This window comes from Chiloscyllium punctatum, chromosome 30 (genome assembly GCF_047496795.1).
Source record: "Chiloscyllium punctatum isolate Juve2018m chromosome 30, sChiPun1.3, whole genome shotgun sequence".
Lineage (NCBI taxonomy): Eukaryota > Metazoa > Chordata > Chondrichthyes > Orectolobiformes > Hemiscylliidae > Chiloscyllium > Chiloscyllium punctatum.
This window is the reverse complement of record NC_092768.1, coordinates 44056450-44080193: the sequence shown is the minus strand read 5'-3', so window position 1 is coordinate 44080193 and position 23744 is coordinate 44056450. Positions and strand designations below refer to the sequence as shown.

At 42.1% G+C, this 23744-nt stretch overlaps 1 protein-coding gene and 1 long non-coding RNA gene across 7 annotated transcripts in view; one reads left to right on the top strand and one right to left on the bottom strand.

Annotated features, from left to right (window-relative positions):
• The window catches only part of LOC140455464 (uncharacterized), an 81954-nt gene that overhangs the window by 32154 nt on the left and 26056 nt on the right, over positions 1-23744 (top strand). Inside the window, exon 4 of one of the 6 annotated variants that reach the window (XR_011952864.1) lies at positions 4510-5159. The exons of the other annotated variants lie outside the window; for them this stretch is intronic. This is a non-coding gene — a long non-coding RNA (uncharacterized lncRNA). Of the gene's footprint in view, positions 1-4509; positions 5160-23744 lie in introns of those variants that run through there. 6 annotated transcript variants of the gene reach the window in all.
• Positions 2678-3899, bottom strand: LOC140455052 (uncharacterized). Its single transcript, XM_072549721.1, has 2 exons — positions 3873-3899; positions 2678-3304 (listed from the first exon to the last, which is right to left on the bottom strand). The coding sequence occupies exons 1-2, from the start codon at positions 3897-3899 to the stop codon at positions 2678-2680; spliced, it is 654 nt and encodes a 217-aa protein (XP_072405822.1).

Below are 23744 nucleotides of genomic sequence, written 5' to 3'. Positions count from 1 at the left end.
TGGTGGACCTTACTGGTCTTTGGGGGTCCACGGCTCACATTGCCACCTCCAGCCATCTGTGCGTAAGTGGGGCCACCCCCCTCGGCTTGGGCAGGTCTTGTACATGTGGCCTGCCTATCCGCACAGGTTGCAGCTCTTTTCTTCCTGACAGTCCTTAGGCAAGTGACCCTCATGTTTGCAGTTCCTGCCTTTGGTCACCTTGCAATCCGCCGCCACGTGTCACTACTTCCCGCAGGTTCGGCATACTTTCGGCTGCCCTGCACATGTCAGGTAGCCTCTGCTCCCTCCAATTGTGAAGCGCGAGGGTGGGTGGAGGATGTTCCCATTGTCATCGGCCCTCAGAGTTACCCTGACCTGCCGCTTACTGGTCCAGATCCCAAAGGGGTCGATCACGTCAGTGGCTTCTCCCTCAACTTGGACGTACCTTCCCAGGAAGGTCAGGACATCAGCCGCTGGAACATAGGGGTTGTACATATGGATTGTAACAACCTGACTCCTCTGTGCAGGAAGCACACACAATGGGATCGCCGACAAGATGGAAAACAGGTCAGCACAACCAAACGATCCTCCAACGGGTAAGCCTGTCCTGTGATTGGCTGCAAGCACAGAGTGTGCTGAAAAATTTACAAATGTAACATTTGGCTGTGAAACATAGCAACTCAGCTCAGCTATGTCCCACAACACTTCAGTTTGAGCCAATCAGTTTAAATTATGCTCCAAGATATTAAAACCCAATCAAATTTTACTGTTTTGACAACATCAGTGAGATGATCTGATACTTTGGGGTATAAAAATCAGGCATCTTGAACAGTTAGCCAGAGAAAGAGCACCAACACATTGCCCGCAGAGACTCTCTCTGAAAGATATCTTTTTTCAGTCATAGATTTCAGATGAAATCTACAGAGCAAGAGAGACAGCTGGCTGATTTGAAATTTAACTTATGTTTTGTTCACTTGATTGGAGGGGGTTTATCAGATCAGTATATTGTTGTAGAGTGGAAAAAGATAAATTGAGCAGACAAAGGAAGCTTACAGTATAGATAGTTCTTTAATGTTCTCATTTTTTCCTTGGAATTAAAGAACAAATTATTAATTTTTTTCTTTAAAGAGTGGAATTTGGTAGTTCTTTGTCACTCATACTTTGACAGATTATGGGGTCAGGTGAGCTTTCTGTGTGTCTGGTTTAAGTTAGCAGAAGGGTTTTCCCCATGTTGTAACACTGTTTAACCTCTGCTCATAGACAATCTGTTCATACTGGAGATTATTCTCTTCTCTGAACTGCCTCCAATGACATTATCTTTTCCTAAATAAGAGAACCAAAACTAATCACAGTACTCCAGAAGTGGTGTCACTAGCACCTTGTACATTGTAGTAAGACTTTCTATTTGGACACTCCAACCCCCTTTGAAATAAGAAACAAAAACAAAAATTGCTGGAAAAGCTCAGCAGGTCTGGCAGCATCTGCAGAGAGAAGTCAGAGTTAGTGTTTCCGGGCCAGTGACCTTTCAGAATCTCTTGAAATATGCACCAACATTCCATTAACCTTCCTAAGACATGTGGAAACAATGATAGAATATTACATTATATTAGCAATTTTTGAGAAGATTTGTAGCTCAGGTTGATAAGTATGTAAGTTAGCTCAATGAGCTGGAAGGTTTGTTTTCAGATGTTTCATTACCATACAAGGTAACATCATCAGTGAGAGCTTCCAGTGAAGCGGTGGTATGTCCCATCTATCTATTTATAGGTCTTGGTTTCTTAAGATGGGTGATGTCATTTCTGTTTCTTTTTTTCAAGGGAAGGTAGATATCATCTAAATTGATTTGTTTATTGATGGAGTTCTACTTAGAGGCATGGCATACTAAGAATTCTCGTGTGTGAATTTCTTTCGCCTGTCCAAGGATGTGTGTGTTGTCCCAGTCAAAGTGGTGTCCTTCTTTGTCTGTATGTATGGAAACTAGTGATAGTGGGTCGTGTCTTTTGGTGGCTAGTTGGTGTTAGTGTATCCTGATTTCCAGACTACTCAGACCCCTTGGGATCATGGAAGCCCACAACCTACCGGCACACTTAAACAGTGCGTAATGAAACTAAAGCATCCATTAGATGTTACCAGCAAATCTAACATCATTTACAAGATACCATGCAAGAACTGTTTAAAAAAAAAGAAAAAAAAATTACATCGGACAAACATACAGGAAGCTTGCCACCAAAAGACACTACCCGCTGTCACTAATTTCCATACATACAAACAAAGAAAGACACCACTTTGACTGGGACAACATGCACATCCTAGAAACAAAGACACGCAGGAGGATTCTAACCAGAACTTCTTCAATAAACACATAGAATCCAAATCGATCTCCCTTCCCTTGGAAAAAAAGAACTGGAAATGACATCGCCCACCTTAAGAAACTAAGACCTATAAATAGAGCGGCGGGACATACCACTAGTGCTTCACCGGAGACTTTCACTGATGATGTTACCTGGTATGGTGACGAACAGCTTTCACTTGTGTAAATGTGTCCATGTACACAAAGGGATGATGGCTCAGAGAACTCGCCTCACATGGGAACAGTTTTCCCTATGTGCCTGTGATGATGATTCATCAATGCCAATGATTGTGTAAAACCCTCATTACACACCTCACAGCCAAAATTCTTTTTCCCAGTGTGAAAACGTCAGTGACTCACAAGTGTTGATGACCGTCCAAAGACTTGGTTGCAGACTTCACATCTAAATGGCCTCTCCCCAGTGTGAATGTGTCGGTGATTCACAAGTGTTGCTGACCGTGTGAAAGCTTGGTCATAAAGATCACACTTGAAGGGCTTTTGCCCAGTGTGAATCCTCTGGTGTATCACTAGTTCAGAGGATTGGGTGAAAGCCATCTCACAAACCTCACATATGAATGGTTTCTCCCCAGTGTGCATGCGTCGGTGTCTCACAAGTGTTGCTGAACGGGTGAAAGCTTTATCACACATCTCACACTTGAAGGGTTTCTCCCCAGTGTGGACCCTCTGGTGTCTCAGGAGATCAGAGGGTTGTGTGAAAGCCATGTCACATTCCTCACACTTGAAGGGTTTCTCTGCTGTGTGGTTCCTCTGGTGCATCAGGAATGATGTTGAGTTGGTAAAGGCTTTGTCACACACCCCACACTTAAATGGCCTCTCCCCTGTGTGAATGTGTTGGTGTTTTCGGAAGGAAGATGATTGCGAGAATGATTTGTTGCACATCTCACATGTGAATGGCTTCTCCCCTGTGTGAATGCGTCTATGATACAATAGGGTTGATCTTGTGCAAAACCCTCGCTACACACCTCACACTTGAATGGCTTCTCTCCAGTATGAATGCGTCAATGATTCACAAGTGTCGATGATAGTGTGAAGGCCTAGTGGGTGGCACGGTGGCACAGTGGTTAGCACTGCTGCCTCACAGCACCAGAGACCTGGGTTCAATTCCCGCCTCTGGCGACTCTCTGTGTGGAGTTTGCACATTCTCCCCGTGTCTGCATGGGTTTCCTCCGAGTGCTCCGCTTTCCTCCCACAATCCAAGAATGTGCAGGTTAGGTGAATTGGCCATGCTAAATTGCCCGTAGTGTTAGGTGAAGAGGGAATGGGTCTGGGTGGGTTGCGCTTTGGCGGGTCGGTGTGGACTTGTTGGGCCGAAGGGCCTGTTTCCACACTGTAATTAATCTAATCTAAAAAAAACTCACACTTGAATGGTTCTCTCCCGTGGGGATCCTTTGAGGTTTGAAGAGATCACAGGACTGGGGGAATAGTCTTCTGCCAGACCTCACAAATGAATGACTTCTTCCCATCATCAGTGTCTTGACGATTCATTGAGTGTTAATGACTGTGTGAAGACTTGGTCACATACCTCTTGCTTGAAATGTTTCTTTTCCATGTGGCTATCCTTATGTTAGCAGCTATGTAACTGATGCACTTTATGTGTGGAGCTCTTCTGACATATCTCACTCTTGAGGACCCTCTCATTCGTCACTGAGTTAGTGGTTCATGAGACTCAACGAATGATATAGTCTCTCACTACACTTGGAGCCCACTCACTTCTTGCCAGCCTCACTCTGACTGATCACCCAAGGTAAACATTCAGCAAGGGTGGTTCTGATATCAGGCCACAAGCAGTTTCAGATCTGATGTGTTTAAACTCCCTTGACTTAATCAATTTCCATATGACAGTTTCACTGTCCAAACTTCTCTGTTGAGAATTTCTGCAAAGAACTCAATGTCTTCTCATAGTTATGCAGTTGTTTCTTGGATCTATCTGTGGTGTCTATGCTCTCTGTCTTCTCTGGTATAGTAAGGTGCAATCCTTCTGTAAAACAAGAAAATAAAACTTGATTTCTTTCAACACCTTCTCTGCTGTTGAAGGGGCTAACTCCTTAGTTTAAAAAATGTAAAGCAGTGAGAGCCAGTCTGATATTCTCCTCTCTGGGGGGATTAAATACAACTCCTTCCTTTTCCTCAATTAACCATCACACACCTTTGTTTTTCAGCAGGGACACCGGATAGTGACCAGGATCAGACAATGTGGACACTTTCTTTGCTCTCTCCAGCCCCCAATATTCCCTGAGGACAAAGGAACAAACTGTTGGATACAGTGTGAAACAGGCTATCATTCTGGTGAAGATCAGCTATATTATTAGAGCAGGTGTTTAATATTAAACAAAACTCAGGAGAATTATTCACTCAAAGGAGATAATGACATTTCTCCTCTTGTTTTTCAAAAATACTTCACATTCAGACAGTGGGTAGGAAATGCTAAAAGCTAAGGAAGATATTGCTTTGCAGTTGACTGGTTCTGGTTTATTCTGCACAATATTACACTAAGTCAGATTGCAAATTCAGCTCTCAGTCATGCATTTGGCAAAATACCAAATTCAAGCTGAAGTTGAGATATCAAAAAAGAAATGAGTGACTTGAAGCAGTGTTGTCAGGTATGAAGCCAACTAGCTATCCTGCTGTTAACATTCAAGGGAAGCTATGTAAATAGTACTACAGTACAGAAACTGGTCTTTGCTGGTGAATATGTTTCGTTTCAGCCTCTTCCCAGCCCTATTCATTCCATTTCATTCACCATTTATGGCAGCTATGCTATGTACTTTAATCACTTGTTGCAAAATTTAATAAAAATGTCCGTATATTAGTTGACCAGACATGATTGTATTTGATAGTTGAGCATGCTCGATGGGCTGAATGGGTTATGTTCATATTGCAAGAATCAAATGTGAAGGATTATGACTGATCCCTGGGAATGTTAAACTTATCTTCTAAAGTAAGGTTGGATTGGGTGGGCCTCTATTCATTGGAGTTTAGAAGAATTGGTGATCTTATTGAAACATATAAGATCCTGAAGGGTCTTACTGGGTGCATGCTGCAAAAATATTTCCTCTTGTGGGAGGAACTAGAACTAGGACTAGGGGACACAATTTAAAAATAGGCAGTCTCCCCTTTAAGATGGATGTAAGAGAAATTCTGTCTCTTAGAGGAATCATTGGAAGTCTACTGGTGACCATGAAACCATTGCCAATTATAAGAAAAAAAAATCTGGTTCACTAATGTCCTCTGGGGAAGGAAACTGCCATTCTTGCCTGGTCTGGCCTACGTGTGACTCTAGACTCCCAGCAATGTGTTGATACTTAACTGGCCTCTGGGTAATTAGGAAGGCATTATAAATACTGGCCTGACTAGGGATGCAGCATCCAAGGAACAGGAGAATCGATTTCGGGCATCAGCCCTTCTTCCTGATTCTCCTGCTCCTTGGATGCTGCCTGACCTGCTGCGCTTTTCCAGCAACACATTTTCAGCTCTGATCTCCAGCATCTGCAGTCCTCACTTTCTCCCTGAATAGGGATGCCCACATCTCATGACGTCAGTCAGCGGCAGCAGCAGAATCATTGTACATTTTTGAAGAAGAGATAAATACATTCCTAAGTTCATATACGAAGATTTAAAAGTTTTCAGTTAAATAATCATCAGCTGATCTCATATCACACAAAAGAGTGTTAGCAAAAATTACAGACACTATAAGCAATAGCCTACTGACAAGTTCACATTTTTTGAGACCAGTTGGTCAAAATGATCAATATTTCCTGGAGGTTACTGCTCCCTCTCTGCCTACTGCTTCCGCTATGTCTGGGCTGAGATTAGGAATTAGCCTCAACCTTTCATGTAGGGAGGGGAACTGTAGTCTCAAGGAGGATCTTGTAGTGCTCCTGAATAAAATGAGTTTGAATTTGTGCAGCCATTTCCACCCTGCTGTTCTGCCTGTTTGAGGCTGCCCTCACGGAAAACTGCTTCCCATTGTAAACCTTTAATATTGTAAAAGATTCCAATGCAGTTAGTGTGCATCATCAGACAATGTTTCATAATGAGGTACAGAAAGTGATATTAAGAGAGATGATGAATTGCTTGATCATGGAAGTAGGTTTAAAGAAGCATCTTAAAAAGAGGAAAGAGATAGAATAATGGAACGACTTATTGAGGAATCCCAGAGCTTAGCACCCAGGCAGCTGAAGGCATGTCCACCAATGGTGGAACCATGACAATCACAGGTGCTCAACTGACAAAAATTGGAAGAGCACAGGGATCTCAGGAAGGTGTTGAGCTGTGGTGATTACTAAGCTTGCCTTAGAACATATCACTCACCACTGAGGAAGAGAAAGTGAGGACTGCAGATGCTGTAGATCAGAGCTGATAATGTGTTGCTGGAAAAGCGCAGCAGGTCAGGCAGCATCCAAGGAGCAGAAGAATCGACGTTTCGGGCATGAGCCCCACTGAGTCAGAGGTAGTGTGTTTCATTGAAGAGTCATAGAATCCCTACAGTGTGGAAAAAGGCCATTCGGCCCAACAAGCAACACTGACCTTGCGAAGTGTATCCCACCCAGACCCATTCCCCTAGCCTATTACTCTACATTTTCCATGAATAATGCACAGTTGATGACCTAAATACTTAAGCACTGTGGCTGCTATTCCAATACAGTACTGGGAACTGTGGCCTTGTCTTTCAGCTGAGAAGTTAAATAACACCTCTTCTCCTCTCCCTCTCGCTGTAAAAGATCCCATGAAGCTATTTTGAATTAGAGGGGAAGCGTTATCCCCAGCCTCCTGATAACATTACACCTCAAACAACAGTACTGAAAAACACAAACGACTTGGCCATTGCTGTTTGTGGAAGCTAGCCATGCATACATTTCCAACATCAGAACAATAACCACACTTCAAAAGTACTTTGTTAGGTCTAAAATTCACTATGACCTCAAATAATTGTGAAAGTCTTTATATAAGTGCAGATCATTATTTTTCTTTTCTGAGAAAGCTACACAAATGAATTTGCAAATACAGATAACATGCAGATTCCAACAGGCAGACAGAATTAACCATTCAGCCCACAGGGCATAAACCCGCTTCCAATGTGTCATAGGCTTCCAATATCCTATGTTTAAAATGGCCTGACCTCTGATGCAGCATTCTGAAAAGCTCTCTCAACACAGTAATCCATGCAGAGATCTGTGAAGAGAATCAGTGTAGAAGACACATCCCCTCGTAATGATAAATATAAATATGTGTTTTTGAATGATTGGACAAATAAGCGAACAGGTGAAGTGAAGGGAGGGGAGTACATTAGTTGGATAGTAGAGAGGTAGTTGAATGGTGGCAAAGTGGTCCCAGGTAATTCAAGGGGTAATTGGATAGGGGAAGGTAGTTGGGTGCTCGGGATGATATGTACTTGAGTGGCCAGGGGGTAGATAGAGTGAGTCAGCGACAAATTGAGGTGTCAGTTTTGAAGATGTCCAGGTGATAAATAGGTTATAATCTGTTGCCATGGAAGCTATCATGTACCGTGTAAGTAAGTAAAAGTTCTGGGAAGAAAGGGAATTCCCATTGGGAGATCAACCCAATGGACAGTTCCAACAGAGGTCAGCACATAAATGCCTCAGGATTCCAAAAGATCTCAATGTGCATGTCAGTCATATATCCGGCCTCTGATTTTGCCAAAACTGGAGTATCTGCGTTCCTCACACGTAGATAGAACTCAACAATATGAAATCAATAAGAATCCCCAGACAGCCTTCAACTTCCCAGATAATTACACATGGCCTTCTTGTTTTCAGGAATGATCCATTAACAAAACTCAGCCTGGAAATCAGGGGGAAATGCTTCAAATAAACACACTCAATATCCAACACACAGCTCCAGTCAAACAGTTCAGCACAAAGTACCGAGTAAACAGCTCTCTCAGCTGGATCTTCTCACTCAGCATAAGGGACATTTCCACCCCTGATTGCCCACAGGATAGTCAGACTGCCTGAAGATTGGTGTGGATATTATGGGATACTATTTGTATAAAAGCTGCTCCTTCACTCACCATCTCCTCACTTCAGTTCCTATAGGAAGGGAACCAGTTCTGGAAGAGGAAGAGGTGGGAATGTACTGTGTGTGTTTGTGTGTGTGTGTGTGTGAGAGAGAGATCTTTGATTGACGTTAAAAATCACATAACACTAGGTTATAGTCCAACAGGTTTAATTGGAAGCACACTAGCTTTTGGAGCATCGCTCCTTCATCAGGTGATAGTGGAGGACTCAATCCTAAGACACAGAATTTGTAGCAAATATTTACAGTGTGATGTAACTGAAATTATAAATTGAAAAATACCTTGATTGTCTGTTGATTCTTTCATCTGTTTGAATACCATGATAGTTTCACTTCTTTCATGTGTAAATCACAAAACATTTTTTTAAAAGTTGCATTCTCGGGTTAGCTGTAATAGCTAGACAATATGTTGAAGGTGTTAGCCCCCTGTGTTCTCTGTCTATGCCATGATGTTTAGATTGATTCTAATCTAAAAAGTGAGATAACAGAGTTTAACATGAATCCATGCAGTTTTTGAGCAAAGTACAATGTAACTCTGCAAGTACAAATTCATCCCACAAAATATATGTGTGCATGTGGGTCTTTGTCTGTCTGTGTGTGTGTCTGTCTGGGTTGGGGGTTGTGAGTGTGAGAAAGTGTATGTGTGTGTAGTGAGGGTAGAGTGTCTTAAGTCTGTGAGGGGCTGCATGTGTGAGTGTGGGAGTGTGTGGGTGTCTGGGGTGGGGGGTTGTGAGTGTCTGTGAGAGAGAGTGTATATGTGTGTGCATGAATGTAGAATGGTCTAAGTCTCTGAGAGGATGCCTGTGTGAGTGTGTGTGTGTCTGTAAGGGTGTGTGTAGGTATCTGTGTGCATGTCTGTGTATGTGTATGTCCGTGTGTGTGTGCGTGTGTGTAGAAGTGTCTGTGTGTGTATAGTGCAATGGTGCAATGGTAGTGACATGAACCCAAGGTCCTGGTTGAGGCCCTCCCTATGGGTCCCGAACTTAGCCATCAGCCTCTGCTCGGCCACTTTTCGCTGCTGCCTGTCCCGAAGTCCGCCTTGGAGGATGGTCACCCGAAGGTCCGAGGTCAAATGTCCTGGACCACTGAAGTGTTCCCCAACTGAGAGGGAACATTGACGTCATTCACATCCAATTTAACTATCTGATAGAACATGAGTTTCCTGATGTTTGGGAAATTGATAGGTGAAGTGGAGATGACTTTGAATAGTAGATCAGGCGGAGATTTAAACTTCTCATTGTCTCAATGGAATAAAATCTCAATAATTGCAGCTGTTATCTCAGTTCAAAGTGTGGGAATAGCATTCTTCATCCTTGGAGTTTCTCACACTGACAGGTGTATTATGTGTAACCTTGAAAGCGTTTGACAGCAGATCAGAAGAGGAAGATACAAAGAGTCCACGCTGGAGAATCTAAGACGGAGGGCATCATCTGAGAATAAAGGATTACCCAGTTAGGACAGAGATGAGGTTATACAGGTATTTCTTTTAGAGAGTAGTGAATCTGGGGAATTATTTATTGTACAGGGCTATTAAGGCTGGATCATTAAGCGGCTGAGTGCGCAGCCTTGCGGGTCACAGAATTTGAGGACCTGTTGTTGGCTATCTTTACTAATGCCAGTCTATGGATCAGGAAGTCGAGGATCCAATTGCAGAGGTGGGAGCAGAGTCCTAGGTTTGGAGTTTGGAGATGAGTTTGATTGGAATTACGGTGTTGAAGGTGGAGCTTTAGTTGTTCAATAGGTGTCTGACATAGTTATCATTGTTATCCAGATATTTCAGGGATGAGTGTAGAGCCAGGGAAGTGGCATTTGCTGTGGACTGTTGCAACGACAGGCTAATTGTAGAGGATCAAGGCAATCTGGGAAGCTGGAGTTGATGTGTGCCATGACTAACCACTTGAACATTCATAACTATAGATGTCAGAGCCACCAGTTGGTTGTCATTGAGATATGCTGCTTGATTTTTCTTTGGCACTGGGATGATAGTCACCTTCTTGAAGCAGGTGGGAATATTAAATCATACTAAGGAGAGATTGAAGATGTCCATGAATGCTCCTGCCAGCTGGTCTCTGCTGGATCTGACCTCACGGCCAGGGACTTCATCCAGGCCAATTAGCTTTCCGTGAGTTCACTGTCAAGAAGGCCAAGCTGATGTCTGCAGTGGTGACTGTGGGTAGGGGTTCACCCGAGGTTATCAGGGCAGGAGGCCGTTTCACTGATCTTTGGTTCAAAATGAGGGTAGAATGACTCTTACCAATTTTTCTAGATGCACCAGATGCATCACATCTTGATACAGCAACTGCTCTGCCCAAAACTGCAAGAAATTATAGAGTTGTGAACATAGCCCTGTCCACCACGCAAACTGTCTTCCATCTGTTGACTGAGTCTATACTTCCCACTGCCTCAGGGGGTAGTAGCTAATATAATCAAAGATTCTCTTACCTCAGTTATACTATCTTCCATCATCTTTTGTCAGGCAGAAGATACAAAAGTTTGAAAACATGCACAAACAAGACAGCTTCTTCCCCCACTATTATCAGATTTTTGAATGGACCTCTCAAGTATTAAAACATCTTCTTCTGCACCATCTCTGTAGCTGTAACACTATATTCTGGAATCTGTGCTGTAACCCTTATGTACTTATATGTGATATGATCTGCCTGAATAGCAGATAAAATAATACTTTTCATTGTATCTCAGCACATGGCAATAATAAATGAAATCAAACCAAAGAGAACTTTAAAAAAAATTCTAAACGGTGACACTCAGACGACTGTCTGTGTGGATTTTGCACATTCTCCCCGTGTCTGCGTGGGTTTCCTCCAGGTGCTCTGGTTTCCTCTCCCAATCCAAAGTTGTGCAGGTTAGGTAAATTGACCATAGTGTTAGGTGCATTAGTCAGGGGTAAATGTAGGGTAGGGGAATGGGTCTGGTTGGTGTGGACTTTTTGGGCTGAAGGGCCTGTTTCCATACTGTAGGGAATCTAATCTAATGTACAAGGATCTGAGTGTCACAAAAGGTTATATATAAGTACAGCAAATAATTTAGAAAAATAATTGCATGTAATCATTTATTGCAAGTAGAATCTATTACAAATGTAGAGTGATTATAAAGTAATTATACAAGGCTTTGGTGAAACTGCATCTGCAGTACTTTATACAGTGTTAGTTACTTTATCTAAAGAAGGATGTAAATGCGTTTGAAGCAGTTAAGGGATGGTTTGCAAGACTAATACCGGAAATGGAAGGTTTCCTTATAGGATAGGCTGGACAGACTAGACATATATCTGCTGGAGTTTAAAAGAGTAAGAGGTAACTTGACTGAAACATATGGGATCCTGAGGGATCTTGACACAGTGACTATGGATAACATGTTTCTTGTGTGAGAATCTAGAACTAACTGTCACCGTTTAAAAATAATCGATTCCCCATTTAAGACAAAGATAATAAGAAGGGAGGTTGACAGCCTTTGGAGGTCTCTTCACCCGAAGGTGGTGAAAGCCGTCAGTTTTTGAGTATTCTTAAGGAAGAGGTCAATAGCACATGGGTAGAAGACCAGATTGTTAAAGTGCCTTCAGCCAAAAAGACTGAGTTAATGCTCAAACTCAAGCTCCTCTTGAGGAACTGGAGAACCTCCTTCCCAAATCTCTCCAATCAGGCTCAGTGTTGAGAAGGGTCAAGTCAAAAATATGATGATTTCTTCCCACTCACATGAATGAGAGCATCTGCACCAACATTCAAGAGTCAAAAACACAATAATTTCCTATGACAATAATCTGGGGTGCTATCTTTAGATTCAATCTCTACTTCCTCTTACCCAGTGCGTTATCCAGTGACACCATATCATAATATTCTTTCACACTGGATACTGAGTCCTGAATATTAGTGTGGATGCTATGGGATATAAACTGTATAAAGACTGCTTCTTTACTCACTACATATTCAGCCTGGAGCACTCATGTGGACATATTGGTTATAACCAACATAAACTCTGCCTCTTCGTTCACTATCCCTTCATTTGTTTTTCAACAGGAATTTCAACAGGAAATTAACCGGTTATAGGGCGGCACGGTGGCACAGTGGTTAGTACTGCTGCCTCACAGCGCCAGAGACCCGGGTTCAATTCCCGCCTCAGGCGACTGACTGTGTGGAGTTTGCACGTTCTCCCCATGTCTGCGTGGGTTTCCTCCGGGTGCTCCAGTTTCCTCCCACAGTCCAAAGATGTGCAGGTAAGGTGAATTGGCCATGCTAAATTACCAGTAGTGTTAGGTAAGGGGTAAATGTAGGGGTATGGGTGGGTTGCGCTTCGGCAGGTCGGTGTGGACTTGTTGGGCCGAAGGGCCTGTTTCCACACTGTAATGTAATCTAATCTAATAGAAGGATGTGAGAATAGAAGGCAAAGTGCTGGGCTGTCTGATGTCCTTCACAGCAAGTTAGGGTTTAGAAGATGTCACAGTTCACCCAGAATTGTATGTCAATAACTCTGCTCAGCCAATCACATCGGTGGATACAGGACTTCCTCTTCATGCTTTCAGGCTATTCAAAGATTCAATTAAGTGGCTGTATCAAACAATTTAGTCAGAACATTGCAAAGCTCGCTCAATGTTGTACCTACAACATTATTGCCCTCCCTGGGTGGTGGACTGTTGCCCGTTGATGCTCCTCATTCCTCTGACAGTGCTTTAGTCCCTTATTGTCACTTGTCTAACTGTGGAGCACTTCTACAGCATTGCCAATACAACATTGCAGGGCTGCCTCAGTGCAAATGTTGCTAGTGATGGAATGGAAAAATAACAGTTTGAAACTACAGAAGATGGGCAGTCATATAAACATTGTACGTGAAAATATCAAATTTCAAAGACACATTGAAAGATTAAGTAAATGGTTAAAGCTGTGGAAATTGAATGAAGGTGTTAAAGTCTGAACAGAGTATTTTAGAAATTGTGAAAACTAGAAACATGGACCTTCAAAGTGTCTTGGTAATCATAAAAAAGGTAATAAACAGATACATAACTAATGCAATGCTGATCTTTTTATCTTGAGAAAATGAATGCAAGGGGGCACAGGTCATGGTTTTGTGATATAAAGTCCTGGTTTGACCTATGCTTGAAATACTGGGAACAGTTCAAGGTACCTCACCATTGGAAGCAGATACTAGCCCTGCAGGGAGTGCAATGCCCTTTACTAGAATGAGACCAGGACTGCAAGGGTTGAATTATGAGGAGGGATTAAAATCAGGTTATAGTTTCACTAGTTGAGGTGCCCAGGACTGGGGCATCTTCTAAAAATTAGCGTCAGACCTTTCAGGAGTGAAATTAGGAAGCATCTTGACACACAAATTACAATTGATTTATTGTTAGTATTAAATCTGAGTTTGGTAGACTTTTATTCACCAGAGGTTTGAAGAGTTATGAGGAAAACGAAGGAATATGGAGTCAGATCACAGATGTAGCATGATCTCACTGAATGGTGGGAAATGCTTGACACACCAAATTATCAGCTCTGATTCTTCTGTACTGTCACTCCTACCCTGAACATAGCAATATCTCTTCGATACTATCCCATAGTACTGTCACTCCGAAATAACATTTCTTAAGGGGAAATTGTATAAATCTCAGCCTCCAGCACCAGAAGACCACAGGCGTTTAAAATCAATTACAGAGAAAATGAAAGGAATCTAGGATAAAATTATTAGGAAAATAAGAGGAATTGAGGACTAAATTACGTAGGGTTAAACTTTGGTGTAGAAATTGTAGAAATTTTAATCAACCTATTTGAGACATGTTATGACACACCTACGGAGCAGATAGAACTTGAACATGTGCCTCCTGTCTCAGAGGTCCTCACACTTCTTTGCCACAAGACTGAATTATTGTATATACTTGTACATACAGAAAACTGTTTTTAGGATGAAATTAGGGGGTCGATTTATACATGAGGTATTGTTTCGAGGGGATGAAATTCATGCTTGGCATGAGTCAAAAAATGGACAAACAAGAGCTAGATCTCTATTTCCAATAATAAACAATCAAAGGAAAAAGAATTATGGCCATTATTAAATATTTATCGACAAAACAACTGCCTTCATTCTGCCTGCTATGGTAGAATGGTACTGTCGTACTGTATTCCAGTTATCAGCACCATAAAGTGCATTTAGGTATACACATATGTACAAAAGTTAATAGGCATACCACCAGGTGGTCAGACCATCTACCAGGGGTTTTTGTGCAACACACAATTCAGGAAATAAAAACAGAGGACCAGTAATATAAAAAAAAATTTGATAGTATTTTATTGAAAAAATCCACATGAAACTGTTAACAATATATGTTAAAAACACTTTACATCAAAAAACTGATATTCACAGCAAAAAACTCTTCTCATCGTGTATCACAAATATTATGGGATAGCTGCTTAAAACAAAAGTTACCGGTACATGCAAAAATCCATGAGAATCCTTCAAATTCACTGCACTCATCAGTTGCACCACTGAATAATTCATTCCAGTCGTCTGGGTCAAGCATATCATCATATGGATCATCTTCCTCTGCACTCTCAAAGGCATTATCAATTAATTTGTCATCACTTCCATCTGACTATAAATAGTCATCCTCCAAACCATCTAAAGCATTAGAAATTGTACATTTTTGAAGGCTTTCACAATAATTTCAGTTTTCCTGCCAGGACTCAACAATCCATTCACATAAGTTGCAATAGTTGCAACATGTTGCCACCCTTTGTGAAGTCTTTTTCCCCTTCTTGCATCCAAGTGTCCCACTTCTTCCGTACTAAGTCCTTAAAAAGTTTATTAATGCTAACATCCAGCGGCTACACCATGCTCGTAAGGCCTCGAGAAATCATTGCAATGTCAGTATTGTTAGCTCGAATTTCAGTGATAACACTTTTCATTCTGTGTGATCTGAACATATCCCAAACCAGTAAGCTTTTTTCTAGTCTAAGTCTACCTGGTCGCATATTCCAGACCTTCTTAATCCAAGTCTTGCAACCACTTTCATCTATCCATTATCTTTCATGGAGGAGGACAACAATGCCTTTTCGAAATTTGGAAATTTCTGTTTGAGCAGTTTTCCGCTTAAAAATCACCATTGGCTTTAACTTTGTTCCATCAGCCATACAATCAAGTACCACAGTAAGTCGACTCCTTTCATAGCTAGTAGTCTTAATTAAAACTGTTTTTTGCTCCAGTCTTGTCCACAGTTCTGTTCCCTGGCATATCAAAGTTTATTAGGGTTTCGTCCAATTTGCTGATGTATCAGAGCCTGTACCCGTTTTTCTTCCTTCCGGCTTCTGATTACAAAGCAATGGAACATTATTAACTTGTCATTAAGTTCTGCTGGTAGACGTTGGGCAATCTTGGTTTTCTGTCTAAGCACTAAATCATACCTTTTCATAAACCTACTACACCATCCAGTACTGTCTTTGAAATCACTGAGTCCATCTTGTCTTGCTTTGTTTTTGGCGCATATTCTGATACATTGTTGAGTCACTATGCTTCTGTTCTGATGACACTGAATTACCCAGTCAGCAATCTTTTCTTCTAGTTGTGGCTACTTGTTCAGCTTTTCTTGGTTTGCATACTTCTGTTTTGGCATAGCCTATAACTGTGTGGCTTTTTATTCTCCAAAATCGGGCAAGTGTTTCAGAAACACAGAACTCCCTGGCAGCTATACTATTGCTGTTCTTCTGTACAACTTCAATAACTTTTAATTTAAACTGTGCTGTATATTTGTTTCTTTGTGATGCCATTTTGTCAGAAAAAATTGGGAGGGTTTTACAGTAAGCTCAGAGCAAAACTGTATGCAACACCTACTTCGAGAAACTGAGACGACAGCAGGAAGGCAAGGTCAAGGGTGCCATAAGGTACATAGATATTTGCATGTACAGGTCAAATATATGAATGTATGTATTACATAAACAAATATATACAGTATATGTATACAGTATAGTTATCAACATTCAATTTAACGATTTGAAAATTGCATTGCACAAATATATACTGCTGCGTGTAATGTGATGATGCTGGTATTGAATCAAAAATGTGTATTTGAATTTAAAAATGTGCAAATCATACCCTTTAAGACTGCATATATGGTCGGGAACCTACCCCTGAAAAACTAGGTCCACTTATATATGAAAAATACCAGATTGTTTTGGCCAAAAGCAAGGGGTCGACTTTTACATGAGGTTGACATATATGTAATTATATGTAGGTAAAAACAATGACTGCAGATGCTGAAAATCAAATACTGGATTAGTGGTGCTGGAAGAGCACAGCAGTTCAGGCAGCATCCAACGAGCAGCGAAATCAACGTTTTGGGCAAAAGCCCTTCAATTCCTGATGAAGGGCTTTTGCCCGAAACGTTGATTTCGCTGCTCGTTGGATGCTGCCTGAACTGCTGTGCTCTTCCAGCACCACTAATCCTGTAATTATATGTAGTATATTCTTACAAAGAAAGGAGAACATTCCCCTCAACCACTATGGAAATGTCTGACATTCACAATTACCCCAGCAACCTGCAATTGGAAAATCTTTCACTCACCAAGTCTGTGTGGAGTTTGCACATTCTCCCCGTGTCTGCGTGAATTTCCTTCGGGTGCTCCGGTTTCTTCCCACAGTCCAAAGATGTGCAGGTCAGGTGAATTGGCCATGCTAAATTGCCCATAGTGGTTAGGTGCATTAGTCAGAGTGAAGTGGGTGTGGGTGAGTTACTCTTCGGAGGGTCGGTGTGGACTGGTTGGGCCAAAGGGCCTGTTTCCACACTGTAGGTAATCTAATCTAATCTAATCTAAGTGTCGTAATTGTAACAAGGTCAATCAGCTGGACATCATAGAATTCCTTGATTAGGGTTGTTCTGGCTGATATTTAAAAAGGGTGAGTGTCAGAGAGAGACTGACACTTTGGTACCTAACTCTGAATAAAACAGTACTAAAGTCAAGGTCTGTTCATTCATAAAGAAAGGGTGACCTGGCTTTGGATACCAGTCTCTGCGGTTATTTCAGTGGTGGTGGGAGTAAAACATGATCCTGAAGAAACTTTCTCACAATAATCATCTTTAAGTTGGGCGTATGCATTTATTCCATCAAACCTTTACTTGGGAAGCTTGGGTTATTCAATCCTGCCATCAAGGATTGGGCCAAATACGTGGAAAGAATGTATTATTTTTCCAGGCAAATGATATTGTGGCAGACGAGAAACAATGAGTCATTCTCCTGACAGCCTATGCAGCTGCAACCTTTTCTGTTATTAGGAGCCTAAGTTTCCCGGAGCACCAGATACTAAAACCTTTCAAGAATTGACAGACATAGTTAAGGAATATTATGACCCCAAGCCTCCTGTAATTCTGGGATGGAATTGATTTTACTTGGCAATTGGAGAACCACAGGAATCTGTTATGGGATTTCTGACTATGTTAAGACTGGCAGAGGCATGTGACTTTGGTTTAACCTTTAATAAGATGCTGAGAGACTGTTTGGCTTTGGGATTAATATTGTAATTGTACCTGGTGCCTACTAGTTGAAGCCCCAACTGGACTTCAAACAAGTGCTACACCTGGCTTTATCATTGGAAAATGCAGAAAGTGGAACATATGCAGAGTACTCTGTTGGAAGTGAACACCATTGCCAGTCTGACTTGAGCTTGGGGAACAGCACTTGAATGCAGGCAATTGCATAGTCTCACACAGGTCGTGTCCTGATCCGAGGCCCTCTAGGTCAGCCTACATCAAAGCCCCAAAACAAAACCAAGCCTCAGCGAAATGGTTAAAATTTTCTTCAAGATCTTAGCTGTCAAGCTATTGATTGCCAGTATGTGGATTTGAGATAGCAAAAGAGTCCTACTAGCTGTAAGATAACTCATAGACCAGTATCCAGGATGGCATCTATGACAGTTCATACCCTGGAAAGTCCACCTAAATCTAGCTTGGAACAGTTAAATTGCTTAGCAACATCAAAATCAGAACCATCTAGATAAACGCTTAGCTAAATCATCATTGGTTATAATGAAGGTCAATACTGGATTGGATGTATGAGTAATCGCAAAAATCGTTTTCAATAAAATTTAATAAAATTCAGTCTGGACTCCAGACCTCAGGCTAGGCTGAGAATCTATACTGGAGAACCTTTACAGATTAAGGACACAACTTTGGTTTCGGACTCCTATGAAAAGCAGCTGTCCATTTACTGGTCATTGTAGTCAAAGGCTCGGGCCTGTACTTAATGGTGCAAAATTGGTTGCAAGAGATTCACCTATATTGGCTCAACATTAATCAATTAGAAAATAGCTGCCTGAGTGAAGTCCCAATTAAATTCCCAGAAATCTTCCAGGAAGATCTAGGGATGATCAGAAGAACCAAGGCCACTTTGCATGTTGACCAGGAAGCAATTCCACAATCCTGCAAAGCCTGCCCAGTACCACTTATCTTATGAGCAACAGTAGAGACAGAAATCAGAAGGCTGGAAAGTGAAGGAATCATCACACCACTCCACTTTACAAACGGGCAGCACCAGTTGTATCAAATTTAAAGCCTGATGTGTCAGTTTGCCTTTGTTAAACAAACAGTAAACCAGATAAATACCCAATCCCTCGAGGAGAGGATTTACATGGTGGGGAACGGCTGTCCTTTACAAAGCTGGACAGGAGCCATGCTTACTTACAACTGCATTTAGATGAAGATTCCCAGAAGTGTGCTACATTAATACCCATATAGGCTTGTGCCAATATACACTTCTGTGATCAAAAGTGCCCTGGCTCCCATATTTGTCCAGGATGTAATTTCTTGGGCTGGTAAATTATTATGGAAAGTTCATACCTAACCTGGCATCTATCCTGTTATCTTTGCAACACCTTCTAAATCATAGTATCCCTACAGTGTGGAAAACAGGCCCTTTGGCCCAACAAGTCCACACTGACCCTCCAAACAGCAACTCACCCAGATCCATTCCCCCAACCCATTATCCTATAGTTACTCCTGACTAATGCACCTAACCTATACATCCCTTGCCCTAAATGGGCAATTTAGCATGGCCAATTCACCTCACCTGCACAACCAGAGCACCTGGAAGGGACCCACACAGACACGGGGATAATGTTCAAACTCCACACACGCAGTCACCCAAGGCTGGAATCAAACCCAGATCCCTGGCATTGTGCGGCAGCAGTGCTAACCATTGAGCCACTGTGCCACCCCACTGGGTGGCACTGTGGAACAAAAGGATTAGCCTTGGTTGCATAGACAAGCCATAGCCTTCAATGAAGTGAACGTCCAGATAGAAAAAGGATTGGGTTTTAATTTGGAATCTGGAAATTCCACCAAAACCTTTATTAGTGAAAATTTGAGATACTCACTTGGTGTGCTTAAAGAGGTCAAGACAGTGCCAACAATAGCTTCTTGAATAGGAAAGTGAGGACTGCAGATGCTGGGGATCAGAGTCAAGAGTATGGTGCTGGAAAAGCACAGCAGGTCAGGCAGCATCTGAAGAGCAGGAGAATTGACGTTTCAGTTATAAGTCCTTCATCAGGAATCAGGGCTTATGCCCAAAACGTGATTCTCCTGCTCCTCGGACGCTGCCTGACCACCTGTGCTTTTCTAGCACCACACTCTCGATAACAATAGGTTCAAGCCGTTTTCAGCAGTGGGCTCTAAAACTATGTGTTTATAATTAGAAGTTGGAACACTCTCTGGAAGGCTAAGTAGCAAATGTGGATGCTTTAAGCCCCCTCCCAATAGCAGATAAACCACCTGTGTTGCCCAATGGAAGAGTCTTTAATGATATTAAGTTCTATGGCCATAGTCCCAGTTACTGCTGACAATATCAGACTTTGGACACAAAACTGAAACAAGTGGTATTAATGGCAGAAATCAAAAGGGCCTCATAACTAGAACTTTTTGGAACCAGAGGAACCATCTCATGGTAGAGAACAGCATATTGTTAAAGGGAGCAAAAATAATTGTCCCAAGCAAAGGTCACCATCAAATATTGGCTGAACTGCACCATCCTGGGGTCTCCAAAATGAAGATGTTGGTAAGACGTTATGCCTGGTGGCCAGGATTAGATGCAGACATAGCTGCGTTGGTGGAGCAGTGTCTAGAGTGCCAACAAAATCAAAAATTATTACCAACACATTTCCCACATCTGTGGGAATGGCTGGGTACACCTTGGACTTGGCTGCATCTCAACTATACAGGTCTTTTCATGAGTTTGATTATCTTAGTCATCGTAGACGCCCACGCAATGTGGTTTTCATGTGCATAGGGTCCACTCTTCAAACATGGGGATAATGACAGAAATACTGTGCACATTGTTTTCAACACATAGAGTCCTGGAAGTGTTGGTCACAGATAACAGACCGTTGTTTACAAACAGAGGGTTTGAATATTTCTTAACTTCAAATGGGATTTGTCATATAAGGACAGCTCCATCCCAATAACCACGAAGTAAGAGCAGTCCAGATTTTGAAGGCTGGCTTGAAGAAACAACCAGCTAGATATTTCTAGATACCAAGCTATCATGGTTCTTATTTGATTATAGAACCACCCACATGCAACTACTGGCAGAGTTGCCAATGGGGAGAAGACTATCCACCAGGTTAAGTCTGATCTTCCCAGACCTGGGGAGGAGAGTGAATGGCATCAGGAATGCCAATGCTGGATACAAGAGTCCACCAAATGAGAGAAACAGTTTGATACACAGGACCAAGTTTGGTGTAAAAGTCATGACCCTGCATGGGTAGGAGGCATAATTGACACGATGTCAGGAACAGTACATATAAAGTTTGGGTTGGTCTGATGGTCCTGAACAAGCATGTAGACTGTGTGAAAGCTGCAAACTCACCAATGGGACTGCAGGAGCAAAATGTGCCCTGCCCCTTGGAACTGTTAGAAAAGCTGCTGAAACCTGTGGGTTTACCCTCTCTGTCAAACGTTACTGAGTTTTCAAATTCAGAGATGGATATGATGAGAGTAACTATATCGACTTTGCCACCAGAAGAAAAGAATGAAATTCTATTGAGCTGCTTCGAGCACAAGGGAGTGACCTCCTCTGTGTTACATGGTGCCTGTACCTGACCCGGTGCTACAGCACCCCAGAAAGCTCTCCAGGATAAAGGACTGGTCTGTGTCTGCGGATTCTGAGGGAGAGGAATGTAGTAATTATAACATTGTCAGCCATCTGGAACTTATAAATATGAGTTTCTTGATTCAGGCTGTTAATCTGGTCAGGGAGCCCTGGCTGATATGTAAAAAAGAGTGTGTCAGAGTGTCACTCTGAAATGAGGCAGTATTAAAGAAAAGGACTGTTCATGTGTAAATCAAGGGTGACTTGATGATGGGTATCGACCTCTGTGCAGTTATTTCAGGAAGATTGCTGCATGTGTGAGACCACAACTGCAGGCTGAATTTTACACTTCTCCCACCACTGCCAGAATGTTTGTACACAGTGGGGTGCTGGACCTCTGAATATACAAACAAGGAGTATGCCATTTCATCCTTTGAGCTCTTGAGCATTCTTTCATTTTGCATGGGAAGATGGAAGGGTACAGCAATCCACTTGCCTTGAGCCAATTGAGGGCCTCAAAAGACCAACAAATCATCTGATGTACTGCTGGCAGGGGCAGGCATCAACCCCTGTTCCTTTTCTTGAGTGCCCTAATGTCTGGCAAGATACGGAAAACCTCCTTTCGTGGTCTCCTGTGTCTACTGGAGGCATTTCACACAATGTCATACAGCTCCTACTTTTAACAACCATCCCCTTCCCTACAAATACTAATAGCCCAGATTATCCCAAATTCCAGTTTCCCTTCGTCGGTAGCTGTCTGTCATCCCAGCAGTCACCACCACTCGAATCTGGTACTGCTGAGACTGCAGAGCTGTCAGTCAATCGGATGGTAACAAAAGGCTCGCTTGAACTAATTAAGAAATAACGCTTTGTTTAATGAAAAACAGATGCAGGGTATCTAATGTTTTGGTAGAGAGGCACTCAACCAATGTTTACAGAATATGGTGCCACATTAAATTCAACAAGTTAAATCTGTCTTAAAGACTGACACATCATGAAATTTTCCGAAATCCTGTTCTCTGGATTATAACTCACCCATGTCGTTGCTCTCCGGCAACAGCTCACTTTTAAAAGTCTCATCTTCGTTCTCAAATCAATGATTTTGTTCTTCCTTAACTATATAAGCACCTCCAACTCCACAACCCTCCCACATCTTTGCACTCTTGCATTTTTTCCAGCATTTTCCATTTTATTTTTTTAACGGTTGTTCAAAGATACACCCGAGATATTAATTTGTACATGTACTATCAAGTGCTTGGAACTTTCAAAGATTATTTTGTGTTATTCTTCTAATTATGGGAGCTCAGTTTACAGATCTTCACAAAACAAAAGGAACAACCGGCTACTTCAAATTTCAGTGTTGGCGCCGAATTTTTAACCTGACGTCACGCAAGGCAGTATTTCTCGAAGCAGCGGACCATGTACTTGATGTATTTTAATTGACTAAATGAGACAGAGTAGTTCGAAGAAATGATTCCTCTGGTAGTACAGCCCATTACAAGGGGTAGAGCATTAAAATTAGAGCGAGGCTGTTGAAGGGTGATTCAGCAAACACTTCTTTACACAAAAGAAATCTGGACCGCCCTTCCCACAAAACAAAACTATGTTGCGGCCACTTGAAAGTTTTAAAATTGTGATTGTTAGGTTTATTGTTAGGTGAGGGGGTTACAGAGTCAAGAGTATGGTGCTGGAAAAGCACAGCGGATCAGACAGCATCCGAGGAGCAGGAGAATCGACGTTTCAGGCATAAGCCCTGATTCCTGATGAAGGGCTTATGACCGAAACGTCGATTCTCCTGCTCCTCGGATGCTGCGTGACCTGTTGCGCTTTTCCAGCACCACACTCTCGACTCGGATCTCCGGCATCTGCAGTTCTCACTTTCTCCAAGGGGATTACAGAATCAAGGCAAGTCGATATATTAAGATGCAGATTAGCTGTGACCTAAATGATATAACAGATTTGTAGGACTACTCCAATCCCCACGTTCCTTAAATTTTTCGTAATTGTCCTCTCCACTCTCAACTCCAACAACAATTAGTCAGTTCTACCCTCTTCAACCTCCAATTTCTGACCCAATATCCCCTCCATCACAAAAACCACCTACTATCCCCTCTGTAATATTCCAAACCCCTCTACATTAGTCCAACTGCTGTTGAAATTTTCATCCATATTTTTGTTGCTTCTAAACTGAATCATTCCAATGCCCTCCTGTCCACCTTCCCATGTTCCACCCTCCATAAACTTCATCTTCGCTAAAACTGCGCTCTCAATCATCTGTCACTCCA